Source organism: Pristis pectinata, chromosome 3 (genome assembly GCF_009764475.1).
Source record: "Pristis pectinata isolate sPriPec2 chromosome 3, sPriPec2.1.pri, whole genome shotgun sequence".
Taxonomy (NCBI): Eukaryota; Metazoa; Chordata; class Chondrichthyes; order Rhinopristiformes; family Pristidae; genus Pristis; species Pristis pectinata.
This window is the reverse complement of record NC_067407.1, coordinates 40,470,682-40,486,644: the sequence shown is the minus strand read 5'-3', so window position 1 is coordinate 40,486,644 and position 15,963 is coordinate 40,470,682. Positions and strand designations below refer to the sequence as shown.

At 38.5% G+C, this 15,963-nt stretch overlaps 1 protein-coding gene across 4 annotated transcripts in view; it reads left to right on the top strand.

Moving 5' to 3' along the window:
* Positions 1 to 15,963, top strand: part of pde4ba (phosphodiesterase 4B, cAMP-specific a) — a 416,670-nt gene that overhangs the window by 306,799 nt on the left and 93,908 nt on the right. For all 4 annotated transcript variants that reach the window (XM_052011515.1, XM_052011516.1, XM_052011514.1 and 1 more), the window contains one exon: positions 6,155 to 6,204. In XM_052011515.1, the coding sequence (XP_051867475.1) occupies positions 6,155 to 6,204 (50 nt within the window). The remainder of the gene's footprint in view (positions 1 to 6,154; positions 6,205 to 15,963) is intronic.

The following is a 15,963-nucleotide window of genomic DNA, read 5'->3' as shown; positions in this document are numbered from 1 at the left end:
GAGGCCCCATCTGTCTTTCCTTGTTTAATTTTGTCAGTGTTACCTTCTATGCTGTTTGATTCCACAGATCCAGTAACATACATTAAGGATTGTAACCTGCTCAAGTCTGAGTAGCCATATTGTCTTTTTCTTCTGATGCTATTCCTGTCAAGACTGACATTGTCAAACCAGAACACCCATAGTTTCTGCCATTTCAGGATTTACTGAATTTAATGGCTGCATTCTCTGGTTTATTAAATTAATCAGAAAGCCCTTCTTAATACGATCCCTGCACTGAAGCATCTGCTGAGAGTTCTTATCCTAGTACATGCACACACACCTGACATCACTCCTAACATCCAACTGCATATGTGCACAAATGTCCTAAGTCATTCACATATTAATACTGGGTGCGACTGATTTTCAGAATATCATTGGAGAAAACTGGTTACTGTCAAACAAGGGATGGAGTGAACAATCAGATGGGTTTGAGTTAGTTCAGGAAAGCCAATTGCTTCAATGCTCTGAAATAATGTGGCTGTTGGTAAATGGACAACATAGGATAAATAATTGAATACTATAACAGTCTAAGAATTCTTAGCTTTCTAAATAGGATAGGACACTTTGGCAACTAAATTACAACAGTATGCTTGCCGCCCATACTGTTCTAAGGTTAATAAAAAAGGACAAACATTTAGAATCAGCTTGTTTGGAATCTGGAATGCACTGCCTGCAGGTGTGTGGAGGCAGGTTCCATTGTGGCCTTCAAGAGGAATGGGATAAATATATGGTGAAGAAAAACTTGGTAGTCTGTGGAGAAAGGGCTGGTGAACTAGAGAGAGGTTCTGGTAGAGAGATGGCACAGACACAAAGGGCCAACTGGCCTCTTATTCCATGATTCCAGGATATTCAAAACTGGCTTAAATGTACAATTCCCACTGAGGTGTTGGATATCTGAACACTCCCTCATTGACTATCTCCAGTAATCTTCTCACTTGAGGCACAGTGATTTATTGATTTTAGCCATCTGACCAAAATTTATTTTAGCTGCGTTTAACAAGTGCACTGCCCAATTATGAAATTTAAATATACAACAAATGAAGATGATAAGATCAACTAATTCATCAATTCTGCCCCTATAACAATGATGGCTGCAGTTTTATAATCGGCACTTCCACACCTGAGCCACCTAACACCCACCAACACTCTCTCCTCTATACCCACCCAGCAGACTTGTGTAATCTCCTGAGAGAAACAGAAAAAAAGGTCATTAATTAAAAAAAAGAAATCATTTGGAAATTTCCTTTCCTATCCTTACAATTGACCAAAACCAGAGCATCACTGTTATTAATAAAGATACTCACCATCAATGTGATGTACTCCCTGCACATGTCTGGTTCTGAAGATCTGAGTATCATTCACAGCCCTCTGCAGAGTAAACTGATCTCAGTCAAGTCAATTGCAGGTGAACTCCAAATGTTACTGTTATTCTAAGCTAGGAAGTGCTCTTGAGAGTTTTGACCTAAGCTGGCTATCCAGTTATCTTCTCCGGTGGAGAATGCATGTATGGATATCAGGTGAGGACATGATTAGCAAACCTCAACAGAAAAGTAGTTTGCCGTTTCTCAACATTAAATTTTGTATGTAAGACTGATGTTAAGTAAAATACCAGAGGATTGCCGCCACCCTTTCAGCAAGGCTTGATATCTTCAGGGTAGGGGAGGTGCAGACTGTGAAAGGGAAAAAGTTGTCAGGATGAAACTCAGTGGCAGCTATAAATATCAGTGAGGTTGAGCTAACTGTTATATTTCCTGTTACTCTCAAACAGATCAAAATGTTTTGAGACAATTATAAGCTGCCAAGTGTTTTCATTCAATGAATGATAAATATTATCAGGAGAGTTGCCTGACTCTCATAATCCTCAATAAATGAAGTGGTATTATTCAGAAGAATTTTTATTTTGTTGGGGGGGGGTGGTTATTGAAATGCTGCTGGCAGAGATTTGTTTTTTTTTCTCTTAATAGATTTCCAACTGCATATGTGGCCCATGCAAAATTTTACCGGACACTGATTTTTTTTTGTCTTTGACCATTTTGGCACCATCTTCTTATATACTTCCATTTCTTAAATGTCCAAGTCTCTTCCCTTTGGTAGTTTCAGACAACTGAAATATGATCTACTCAATTTTCACCTACTTCTCTGCTCAACATCTACGGCCAGTCAAAGAGTAGCACAGTGTGCATCCTTTTTAATGCTATTCAATTCCCATATACCATGCCTCTACAATTTGTAAATTCTGCTAATGCCTTATGAATTATTTAGAAAAGGAAGATTGGGAAATATATTTTCATGTACAAAGGAAATAAAGAAGATAAAATATATCAAAATCATCTTTGCAAGTTGATTATCAAAGGCCCACTAATAGTTTCAAAAGAGGCGCTGCCCCCAAGAAGCTGACAACTCAAGTACTCCCCCAGTGATCACCATGGACATAAAAACAGATTGATCGACATATTTTGTCACTTAAGCTTTTGGTGTATAGGGCATTTCTTCACTTGGATTAAAGGGTAAAGTGACAAAAGTACGGAGATAAGTATAGAAGTCAATACATTATATTAGTAAGAAAGTGGTCAAAATTATGTTTGTGATACAACCACGACAGCAAGAAATTTGAGTTACTTTCACCCCTGCTTTAGTGTAAATAATGTTTGAATTTTCAGCAAAAAGCTAAGAAATATTTTTACCTAAAATTGCCTCACTTTCTTTTAACCACTTTTCCTATCCTGGCACAAAACTGAGAAATGTGCATTGAACTGGCAATGTGCCAGACAATGTTTTATGTGTGGGTTACTGGTGCAGTTTTGTACTGTGCACTAGCCCTCGTTGTCATGCATGATATAACCGCCCTTGCGTATCCGAACATACACAAAACTCAGAGGTAAGGGTTGAGGCTGGGAGAGAGAGAGACAGCACCTCAACAAGGAGGGGATTAGGAGTTAAAGGATCCTGTCACAGTTGCCAAGCAGAAACTTGTGGTTGTGGTTTGCTACTGGTGGAATATCAGGGAGGTAAGCGGGCTTGTGGCGGTCTGAGAGAGACAAGCAGCCAAGGAAAAGAAATGGAGATTAGGTGCAAGGAATAAGTTAAAATCATAAAGGGGACTTAGCTACAAGAGAATCCAGGTGACCATATCCAAGATAACAGAGCAGGTAAGCTGCATAGGTTGAGGCCATATATATGTAATTCCATCCTACTAGAACCAGACTTAGGAAATGGCTCAGAGTTTGTTGGTTCATCCCTTTCACCACTTGTTAGTAACCTGAGAGGATCCAGAATCAGCCATGCTGGCACTACTATATGCTGGTGAGCCTAAAATGCTGCACCTGGACCAATGTGATCCAGTAGTTGCAATGCTGGTAACTGGGAAGATTAGATTTTACGGACATTTCTCCCTCACCCTTCTAATATCACAGTGTTTCTTGTTTATCATCACCCTTCTCAACACATTAATTAAGAATGATTTTAGCTAACCTTGTTTCAGTTAAACATAGGAAATGTGAGTGGACTATCCAGCTTTTGACCTAATTCAACATTTAAGTCAGATCGTAGCTGATGTGTCTCAGTGTCATTTACTTTAATTTTTTTTTGATACACTTGCTTTGTTTAAATCTGCCAGTCTCTGTTTTCAAAGTTTAATTTCAGCCTAGCAAAAACAGTCTTTTGGTACAACAAGTTCTAGATTCCCAGTACTCGTTTTGAGGAGAAGTCCAAATTGTTTTAGGTTTTAATTCACCAAGCTTTAACTTTAAGATTATGCCCTCTTGTGATTCCCTCACCAGAGGAGGTATTGTCTCTGGCTAAGAAATTCTGTGGTGTAACTTAATGTTTATGTGTGTCTCACTATAGAATTTAATCAAATTAGTAATTATTTTCTTACTATTTCTTTCATGAAGATTAGCATATCATTTCTAGGTCCTTTATACTTGAGAGTGGAGTTGCCCAGACATTCACAGTGACATTCAATGATGTTGGGCCTTATTTCTGGTAAATTCAGTCATGCATGCGTGGTCACGCTGTTCCAGACCAATCATTGCAACAAATGTTGGCAATGTACTGCTCCTTGTGCTTATGTTCAGTTTGACTGGAACAGCCAGGCTGGGTGTTGGATGGTAAAATTAAAATGACAGGTGACCAGAGGCTTGGGGTTGTGCTTGTGACTGAAACAGGTATTCCTTTAAAACAGACACCTAGACTACATTTAATCTCCCAAGTGTAGAGACTACAGTGTGAGCACCAAATATTTGAAAGAAATATAAATAACTGATAACTTCACCTGTAAAGTATGTGTGGAACTCTGCAGGGTGGAAAGGGAGGAAGTAAAAGGACAGATGTTGGATCTCCTGAGCTGCACATGAAAAAGGTTGGGGAATATTTGTGATGATTGAGGTGTGAACCAGAGTGCTGTGAAAGGAATGGTTCCTTTGAAGTGGTGAAGGGGGAATGTGAAGATGGCAGAAATGGTGAAGGATGACCCATTGTTTATGCAGGCTCACATTGGGGGGCAGCAGAGAATTCTTATGGTTTTGAGAACCGGGGGGAAGGTTGAGAGCAGAAGTCAGGAAATGCAAAAGACTTGATTGAGGAGAAAGAAGGGTATGTCCAAAGCTCTGCTATGGAAGGTAGCATCATCAGTGCAATGTGTCTGAGGTGTATAAACCAGAAAAATGATCTAAATCCTTACAAGAAGTGGGATGAGAGGAAATCTGGTCAAGGTATCTGTGAGTTCCAGTCCACTTACAGTTGGAGATAGGAAGGTCAAGGAATTAGCTTTCTTTGTAGGCCTAAGTCCCTTAAAAATCCAGCCATATTCCTGTATTCAGAACATTTCTATCCCTATTATTTTCTTTCCTAGTGTAATAACAGTCGTCAAGTTGCAGGACTGCTGGGACTTGGCTGCCAACCCTGGAAACTGTGTTTGAGTACAACAGCTGTCAGAGGGAGGTCAAAATTTGATCCTGTCAGAATGCTGTCAGGAGCTTCATTTATGTGAATAGACTGCTAAAGCTGGGGCTGTTCATGTTACAGAGGTGGTTGTGAGGAGAACTGATAGAGGTATTTTAAGTCATGAAGGGTTCAGACAGAGTAGATAGAGGAAAACTGTTCCCATTGGATGGCACAGTGGCTCAGCTGGCAGAGTTTCTACCTCAGTTACTCGTGACCCAAGTTCAATGGTGCCTTCTGGTGCTGTCCCTATGGAGTTTGCATGCGGCCGTGGCGATTTCCACTGGGTGCTCTGGTTTCCTCCCAGTCCCAATAAAATGTCCTCCTTGTATGTTGTAAGAAAATATGGAAAATATGGTGAAAGGGTCAAGAGCATATAATGGAAGTGGTTGGCAAAAGAACCAAAAATGAATGAGGGAGAACTTAATGTAGCAAGTGGAGTCTGGAGTGCACTGTCGGGGTAGTCGTGGAGGCAGATTCAATTGTAGTATTCTAAAGAAAGCTGGATAAATACCTCAAAGGAAAGAATTTGCAGCGCTCTGGGGAGAGGGCAGGTAAGGGGAAAGCTTGTATTGTTCATATGTAGAGCCAGTGTGGATTTGATGAAGGGAAGCCACTTATAGCCATTTTGTGAATCCCACAACCCAGTAAGTGAATCCTAGTCCGAGACTCAAAATCCGTCTAAATCAATGGGATAGAAATCTTCCCTGCAGGATATGACCATCCCAATTTACATCAGGCTTATTGGCAATGTGACTCAAAACCAGGGGGATCAACAGATTTTTAAAAACTGCTCTATGGCTAGAATCAAAGTTTGATGATTTCACTTGTTCATTATTCAGCTATTTTATTTTGCAGTTAAAAGGTGATATACCTGCTCAGCAAGTGCCTTATTGTCACAGTACATGACTAAAATTGAAAGGCATTTTTTTGTCTTGTACTCATGCCTTCATGAATATGACATAAGAAAACAATAGAAGATGTTAAGAAATGAATTTCAAAAGTAATTTATTATATGATCAGTTTGTTATAAAACAAGTTTTATCTGTTTGCCTTTTTTATTATTTGTTTTAATCTGCCTTTATTAACTGCCTATTGTGTTTTCAGGTTTCTCTATTATATTGTAGTAAGAAAGAAGGCTGTGGTCTAATTTGTTTTCTTTTTCTTTCCATAGAAGATCTCCAGCAACAAGTCAGCCACCCCTTACAAGAATCAGCCTGACAGGTGCCAAATTCTTACTTAAAAGTTATATGCAAACTCAAATGAAGATATTTAGTTCTTATGTATACCTTTCAAACATGACCATGCTATCAAATCCACTCCAAAACTCCCTCTTTTAGACAAAATGCTGATGCTGCACAATTATTTTCTCTTACGTTGTACTGCTTCCTGCATTTAGCATTTTGTCCATTGGTTTGGTTGGAAAATGGTGCAATTCATTTTCTTACCTACCTTATAGAGCTCTTGTTTGGCTTCAGAGATGATATTGTCAGGTAAGCTAAATATTATTGTTGCTTGGAAAGAATATTGCTTACAGTTGTGGTCACCAGGTTACACCTGGGATTTGATGGCACATGAGAGAGTGTGGATGTGATTTATGGAAACATTACCAGATTGAAGAACTTTAGAAACACAGAATGATTGAATAGGCTAAGGGTTTTTTTTTCCTTTGGACTAAAGGATGATGAGGAGAAATTTAAATGGTGTTTAAAAAGTTCCAAGAGACCAAGATTGAGCAGATAGGAAAACCAATACTCAGGGACATCAATAGAAGGATTAGACAGAAACTGAGGGAAAATATTTTCACCCAGAGCCTGAGGAAAATTATTTTCACCCAGAGCCTGAGGAGAGTCTGAAATTCATTGTCAGCAAGAGTTGTGGAGAGAGAATGCCCATTACAGTTAAAAAGTGTTTAGAGCCATAGAGTTTTACAGCATAGAAACAGGCCCTTCAGCTCAACTTGTCCATGCCTACTAAGGTGCTTCCTGAGTTAATCCTGTTTGCCTACTTTTGGCCCATATCCCTCTAAACCTTTCCTATACATGTACCTATGCAAATATTCTGCCCTGGTTTAACTTCACACTTGTCTGACTTAAATCCTATCTTCCATTCTTTGGCTCACTTTCCCAGTTGGTTGAGATCCTGTTGTAACCTTAGACAACATTCTTCACTGTCCACCACACTAGCAATTTTGCTGTCATCTGCAAACTTACTATTCATGCCACCTACATTCTTATCCAAATCACTAATGTAGATGACAAGCAACAGTGGGCCCAGTGCCGATCCCTGTGGCACACCACTGGCCACAGGCCTCCAATCTGAAAAACAACTCTCCATTACCATCCTCTGTGTCCTTCCACTGAGCCAATTTTGTATTGAATTGTCCAACTCACCCTGGATACCATATGATCTAACATTCCTGGTCAGCCTGCCATGCAGGACCTTGTCAAACACCTTGCTAAAGTCCATGTAAACAATGCCTACTGCCCTGGCCTCATCAATCCTCTTGGTCACTTCTTCAAATAAAAACTCAAATTTGAGCATTTGATGACCTGTAATATACAATGGTGGTGGAGGGAGAACCCCCATTACATTTAAAACGTATTTGGTTGAGCATTTGATGACCTGTAATAAACAAGGGCCGTGGACCATGATTTGGACTAGGAGGTGAGATCTGTATGGGTAGGTTTTTTTTTTGGTCAACGGGAACTCAAATGGCCATGTTGACCAAAGAAGTTTTGATGATTCTTTGATCTGGTAAATGCCTAAAGAAGTTATTCTGTTACGACCAACTGGGATTCAATTCCCATCTTTCCCTTTCTGCTCTGAATTTGGAGGATCTTCTGGGGTGAAGTAGTAATGGAAGGTAGTGTTTCTGGTCACAACTGCCGGCTGCTGTAAATGGTGATTCTGATAGTATTGGTACACAACCCTTTATGTTTTAAATGACTCTTCATAGTTTGAACAATGATTGCTAGGAATGCAACAGCATTAGGGATGTCCATCATTGATGATGGAAAATGATTCAAGTGGAATATTTGGAACGTAGAACAGCACAGCACAGTATGGGCCCTTCAGCCCACGATGTTGTGTTGACCTGTATAAACCTACTCCATGAACAATCTAACCCCTCCCTCCTACACAGCTCATAACCCTCCATTTTTCTTACATCCATGTGCCAATCTAACAATCTTTTAAAACCTCCTGTTATATCAGCCTCTATCACCATCCCTGGCAGTGCTGTCCAGGCACCCACCACTCTCTGTGTAAAAAAAAACCCCACCTCTGACATCTCCCCTAAACTTTCCTCCTCTGACCTTAAACTGATGTCCTCTGGTATTGGCCATTGCTGCCCTGGGAAAAGGGTGCTGGCTGTCCATTCTATCTATGCCTCTCATAATCTTATACACTTCTATCAAGTCGCCTCTCATCCTCTGTCACTCCAGAGAGAAAAACACTTGGTCACTCAACCTTTCCTCATAAGACATGTTCTCTAATCCAGGCAACATCTTGGTAAATCTCCTTCCACATTCTTCCTATAATGAGACAACCAGAATTTGCATTACTTTAATTTCAATCTGAATACAACCACCCTAATTTTGGTGGACAAATTCAGTACCTGTTATGCTCAGGGCAAAAAAACTGGAAGTGTTGACCATTTGACCAAATGTTGTATTGTAATAGCTGACCTCAACACACATTGAAAATATTTCTAGTGGGAAGACTAGAGGATAATTCTACAATTGATCACTGGTAGAGTCTTTGAGTTAAAATTTTGAATTGTAAAGGATGCCAGGAATATCTTGGCAACAGCTCATATTGGTATCCAGAAGTTGTTTTCAGGGAAAGGCCTTTGTTAATTGCAGTACCAGTTAGTTAATATCCTGAAATTTTTTTTAAATGCAATATTAAAAGGGCACATTCTACAACTGTAAAGGCATAACAGCATCATTACTTATGTAAGAAGACATAGAGTATATGGCAGAAATAGGACTTCAAGCCCAAACTGTCTATGCAGGCATTTATTTTCCAATTATGCCTCCTTCCATTCCCCCTCAACCATCAGCAGAACCTCTGACTGTTTTCTTTAAATGCTTCCCCTTAAATGTTTCTATATTATTTCCTTCAACTGCTTCTTCTGGTATGAGTTCCATATCCTAATCACACATGTATAAAAAAAATCCTCTAAGAAATTTTCTAAGATGATTTGCAAATACCAATGCAAAACAAAATTAATATTCAGTATTAAGTAAATAAGTAATACCAAATTACTTTTAAGGAATTTATAGTAAAAACTATGTTAAGAGAATTTTTTTTAGTGCAATCCATATTATCATTTGTTTTAACATGCATTTCAATTGAATGGGGTAATTATTTATATGAACTCCAAGAAATATTAGCAGTTATTTGTAAATACAATAACAATTACTCCTGAAGTACAGAAATATTGATTTGAATAATTGCTGACTTTCAAGTGCATTTATATCTAAAGAAGGAGCCAGGTACTAGAAAGTTGCTGGTGTATATGGACCACAGCCCTTGTAGTATTGTTGTCTGTGGAAAGAAGGGAAAAAAGAATGATGGTTCCAAAAAAAAGTACAGCATGCGTTGTGTTATTTAGAATGATCAAATCAAAAGGCAAATTGTTGAAAATTGGAATATCTCAGTTTTTTTAACCAGACAGAGTCAGAAAATTAGTAGGGGAGCCAACCTGCTTTATCTCCTGAAGCCTGAGTAGGAAGTGATGGGTAGGATAGAATTTCCTAATTAAGGTAGCCATGTTCAAAGATCCAAAAATATAATATAAAATATACATTATTTATGCCTGGTGATATTCAGTACCAGTAATTCCAGTGTTGGGACGGTGCTGGCCCAAATATATTCTATTACTAGGAGTAAAAAGATGTCTGTAAAGGCACTACTTTTAGTTTGACACTCCTCCTCATCCCTGTTTCACATTTCTTCCTTCTCAGCTCCGACTAACTAAACAACCATCACCTCTGTTTTGTCCTGGCATGGGGGAAAATCGTTCACTTTTTCTGTCCTTTTTACAAAAAGATTTTGAACTGATTTTCCCCACATTTCTACTTTCGGACATCTTGGCTGGCATTTGCATGAACCCATTTTATTTGTAATCCAACCATTTTCTGGAATCAGGAAGCATTGCAGTTCCTCAATAGGCAACAGATCAGTGATTGCAGACAACCCATCTTGCATGGAAAAGCCCATTATCCAAGCAGAAGTCAGGAATCCTGCACCCCATGGCACCTTATGACATTTTGGCTGTTACTTCTATATTTGGAACAGGTTAGGGCAGTATACAGGCAGCATTTTTTGCAGCAGGCCAGATCTGGCCCAAGAAAGAATAAGGGTAATCTTAACCCCACATCCCCATTCAACAATCTTCACACCCTCCGTTGACCATCACATTCTTCTGTTTCCAACAGCACTCTAATTAAAAAAGCACTAGATGTGGATTTCAGTTCAGTTTTGTAACTGGGCCAGGACACAGCAGTAATAAACAATCTGCTGGAGAAACTCAGCAGGTCGAGCAGCATCTGAGAGGGGAAAGGAATTGTTGATGTTTCGGGTTGAAACCCTACATGTCAATGTTTCAAGTCAAAACCTTGCATCAGGATTGCAGCACAAGGGTGATGAGAGTAAGCTAAGTTAATAAATCTAACTTTAAACAAACTTTTAACAATTTAGTTAAAAACTTTTTAAAAAATACTAAGTTGATTAAACACAAACACTAATTAATTGAATAAGAAGAATGTGGTTAGATGAGGGTGTGCAGATGGTGTGCCACCTGGACAGGTTATAGAATCCAATCCCAGGTAAACATGGTTCCAGTAAGTATCATCAATTCAAGGATCTTCAGCTTAGAGTTGGTAAACTGGAGTCTGAGGTACAGGTATTGTAGACATCAGGAAGGGGAGAATTACCTGGTCATTAGCATGCAACATGTTTGGGTAATATGGCTGTCAGGGTTGAGTGGCTGGCTGCAAGTTGTGTGAGGCTTGCAACAGTCCTGTGTGTGAGAGGGCGAAAAACCACATGAATTGTAGGGTTGAGCACCAAGTGATAGAGATTAGTTGTAGGTGATAATATGGTGTAATGGATGAAACTAGTAACACAGCTGGTAGGATATGCTATTTGAAGATAAACTCACTGTGACAATTAGAATTTGTTCTGCACTAGATCCATGTTCTTATGGCATACTCCTGACATTGACCTGCTCTGTTATCTGTTCTCAATGCCTCCTCAATATCTACTATAACGCATCTCCTCCCCACTGATCCCTGCCCCACCCCCACTGTCCCTCCATACGCATTAGAGAAACAGGATCTCTCACTCCTTACCATCTAATGTACCAAGTACTCCCATGCAGTGTCAGAAAATATTGGTGTAACTGTTGTGTTTGTTCAGCCAGTGGTCAAATAACAAGGCTTTGAATCAATTTTCAAATGCTTCCTATGACTCCTTTCTTTAAAAAGGTGCAATTTATTTTCAACTTTCATTGGCACAAAGGATAACGGACCTTTTATTGTTGCATGCAGTCGATCTAAAATGACAGCTCCTTGCAGCAATCATGGAAAGCATCAGGCAACCCAATTGTTATCGTCTTGCCCACAATGCAATGAATTGGTTAATAACATGCCAGAATTACCATGTCTATTTTTGAATGCTAGCCATGTTCTCCTCCTGTATTTTGTTAAAACCTGTCCAAGTGGTTTTAACATCTGTGACTGTTTTACTTTGTAGTTTTAGTCACCTGTTCTTGGATGGCAGGGTGGCGCTTGTAGTATTATTTGTCATTCTGGAATCTTGTATGTGTGGTAAAGGGAAGGTCAGCATAAATAAATTAGAGTTGCAAAAGCGGTGATGTAGATCCAAATACAAATCAAAAATTCTGAAATTAATATCATGCCACAGGCAGAATCATGTTTTATGTGATGTACATTTAGTTTTCCTTGTGTGCTAATAAAACCTGAACCCTTTGACTGTTTGTGGCTCCAAAGCAAGGACAATCATCTCTACCGTTTAGTTAGTAAGTTTAAGCTCAGACACATTGATGCTGAAAAGTAACCCCACAGAATTAAACCAATTCAGGATTTGATTTATTACTCTTTTTCTTGACAACTTTAGGAAAAGCATTTCATAACCAGTTCTAATTGCCATTTTTTCAATCATGATTTTCTTATAGACACTTATTCTGTCATAACCATTTTTAACTTTATAAGTGCTTTGGACGGGATTCTACTATCTATTTTGGTTAGAGCAATTTTCAAAATGCTGTATTTTGATTGGCTGCAACTGTTGTTATGGCCATTTCTGTAGCCAATGGAAATCTTAAAGCAGAGAAATGCTGTTGGACAAATATGTCCATTTGCGTTCACTGCCAACATTACCTGGGTTAGTAAACTTGCCTATAAAGCTGCAGGGGGATAGTTTCTTAAATGGCAGCTATGGTATTGAGCAATTTTGATATTTCACCTGTGTGTGAACAATTGTTATGTTGTGTACAGAAGAATCCATCTCCCAGAAACATTTTGCTTGCGCTGAGTCACTGTTGCAATTTCCTGTTACAATAATTGTCACAGCTGAGGTGTACATCGTTTCTGTCAGCTGTTGTTGATGATCTTTGATTTAAGGCTCCATCACAGCAGCTTTACGTCATCAAAGCAGGAAAGTGTAGCTCAATGTTTTTCTCCCTTTGTTTCCTGGTTATGGACACAGATGGGTGCACTTTCCTGTATCCTGTTCTGTTGGTGAAACATAAAAAGCTGGTTTTGAAAAATAACTCCTCTTTTGAAGAATTTCAGATGGCTATTATTCCTTCTGGAAATTACAAAACAAAGATTTACTTTATACTATGTCTAAGGATAGCAAAATTCAAGCAACTCTTGCAATTAATTGGTTGAGGTAATTACAGTTAGGAGCATGTTTCCAGAAAAAAATCAAATGATTGACATAACATGGCCTCCATTAAATTAGGAAAAGAGGAAAAGTAACATTTCCGTTCATATCCGGTGTTTTGTCCTCTGTGTCTGCCAGTCTGATTCAATGTTCGCAGACTTTTCCTGTTTGTCAATTTTTGGGAAGTTAGAGGAGGTGAGAGAGTTGGCTGAATTGTTAATTTGATTAGAAAATTACAAAACTATTACATCATTAAAGAACAAAGTGAATTAAAAGGTTAAGTTGAATTTAAAAAAATCTAAAGCACTGTGGTTTATTATTTAATAAAAAATCTGCAAATATCATTATCAGTAATAGTTTGAAGACTGTTGTTTCAACATGGAAACTGGATTTCAACCTGGACTGAGTTAGGGAGATAAAAATATATCTCATGACATAGCACAATTCCTGTACTCCATCTTCAATAATTTGTGAAAGGTATAAGATTTTGGCTAGCATTGGGAAAGGAGCACACTTTTCCATATACTCACTAAATCATCGGGTTTTGGCACTTTGAGAGCCTTGCACATTGCTTCTCTTAGTGGTGTTTCTCAGGGCATTCTGATCAAAGTTGGGTAGTTGAGAGGTATGTATGTAGAAGCCAATTATAAAATTGCAACAGAAATAAAGAAGATCAAGTTTATTGTTGCTCGAGTGGTTCCCTTGAAAGTAACTATGCCTGTTGGTGTAGCCAGTACAAATCTAATCCAACCCCATGCTCTGATAATTAGATTTATCAGTAAGCAGTTGTTTTTTTGAAAAAGTTAAATATGACTTGGCATGTGACATTGCAATGGCATATGAGTTTATTAATTGCACTGTGTAACTGTGCTTTTTGAATTGCCTGTAGTGAATCTAAAGTACTTCTTGTTTCCAGCTGCTTTTGAGCAGCATGATATCATTTCAAATGAAACAGCCCGCTGAGGCTACATTTCAGTTTGAAATTTTGGACACTCCAGTGCTAGAAAACCACACCAATACCAAAGCAAAATACTGCAAATGCAAGAAGTGTTAAACAAAAATGGAAAGTCAGGCCACATCTCTGGAGAGAGAAACAGGGTTAATATTTCAGGTGAATGAACTTTCATCACAACTGATCTGAGGGAGAATTTCTAGATGAGTATTGGTAGCCTCTGATAGAGTCCACACTCAAAAATCACTAGTGCTGCTTGACTTTGGCCACAATTTCAGTAATTTTGAATTGTTTGGTGCATTCAATTGCCAAATGGTTGACAGGCTTTCAGTAATCAAAGGTGTGTTTCCTTTCAAAACATTCTGTGATAAAATCCAATATATTGCTGATGGCCATTTTTATTATAACTCTAATAGTTATGAAAATACTTTCTTGTCGCAAAGTTTAGAGGATAAGTGACTGTGGCTCCCAGGTCAATGCAGAGTTAGCTGATTTCAAGGACAAGGAGGAAACAACTGGCATTCTCATTCTGATTGTTATCCTTTGACATAGGATGAACTTGAATGTGTGTGCACCTTTATGAGTTTGCATGCCTGTGCACCCACTGGTGTATTTGAGTGTATGTATGTACACCTGCACTTTGTGACCAGTTGCCTAGCCACATGTCTAGCCTATGTTCCTGACACCCAGCTCCACACTAGCCTACAAGTCTCTCTATTCAGCTGAATTCTAAGAAAAATGTTTGCCATCACTGTTACCAGATATACATTTGATACTTTGAAGAAACTGTGGCCAATTGATAGCTTTAGCTGATCCAGCAAACAAGACCTTAAACACTCTGCTATAATTTTTATTCATGGAGTTGATCTAAGCCCATACTGCAATTAATCTGCTTCTGAAGAAGCATCCAACAATATTATAGTAGATTGTTCACATGGTAGTGATCTGATGTCCCATGTTCCTTTGAGAAGACTTGCCAGTATCATTAATGATCTACTGAAGTATTTTTGACTTTATAAATATGAGTGTGATGCTTCCAGTGAGCATATACTATTTATTCCTCTATACATCCTTTCCTTCCAGAGAAATTGAAATGGGAATTTGCTTTTGAAGTTAATTGGTGTCAGTAAAGATACTGGGGGAAAAACAAATAAAGTATTCCACAAAGGCTCATCAAAAGTGCCTACAGAGAAAAAAAACAAAACAATTGAAATAACCAAAGTTGAGAAATAGTGAAAATGTCTTTATTTCTATATTGTGATATAATCTTGAAAGTTTATCCCTACATGTAACATTAATATTAAATTTAGCATATACAAAGCCATTAATTCATTAGATTATCACATTAAGGCATAAGTTTCAAAATGGAGATCAAAGTATATACTCCACAATGTTTCCTTTTAATTACAAATCGAGAATACCCATTTCAAATGTGTATACTTTATATTAATGTAATACATGACAGAAGTGCAGGAAATTACTTGATAAAGTCCAGCAAACTATCCACAAATGCATGCAAAGATAAAATGTCTGCCTACTTGAAGTAGCTGCTCCATGTCTCCACCCCCAACGTCAGATGTATTTGGGTTGCGAACCTAATGTATCTTCAGTGAGATGAGATTTTATTTTTTCTCATTTGGCTACTGTGATGCCACCCAGAAATTGGGAGACATAGGTTAGGAAAATTCAGACTCTTATCTGGGCTCCTACAACAGGAATGACACTTCGGTGAACACCAAAGATCTGCTGACCCTAATCAAACTTAGTGTGAGTCACTAAATTCAAAATAGGCAAAAATTGTTGTATCTATTCCATCTTGCATTGTTTTCAGGAATCAGATGTTTCAAGCCATTGTAACAAAGAAGTAAAGTGATGACCACAGGGAAACTTGAGCAATGGTGTCTTAACCTTAGGATAAGTCCTTCCTGTGAAGTTACTCCCACAGTGCTACTAGAAAGTGATTTCCAGTATTTAGGCCCATCAATGTTGAAGGACCAGCAATATGCAATAAAACTATGATAATCCATTATCTGATTGTTCAGCATCTGGCCCACTGCTGCAGCTTCCCACTCCCTCTTTAACAGACCAGGGCCCTGGTTCAGGTCTTCCCT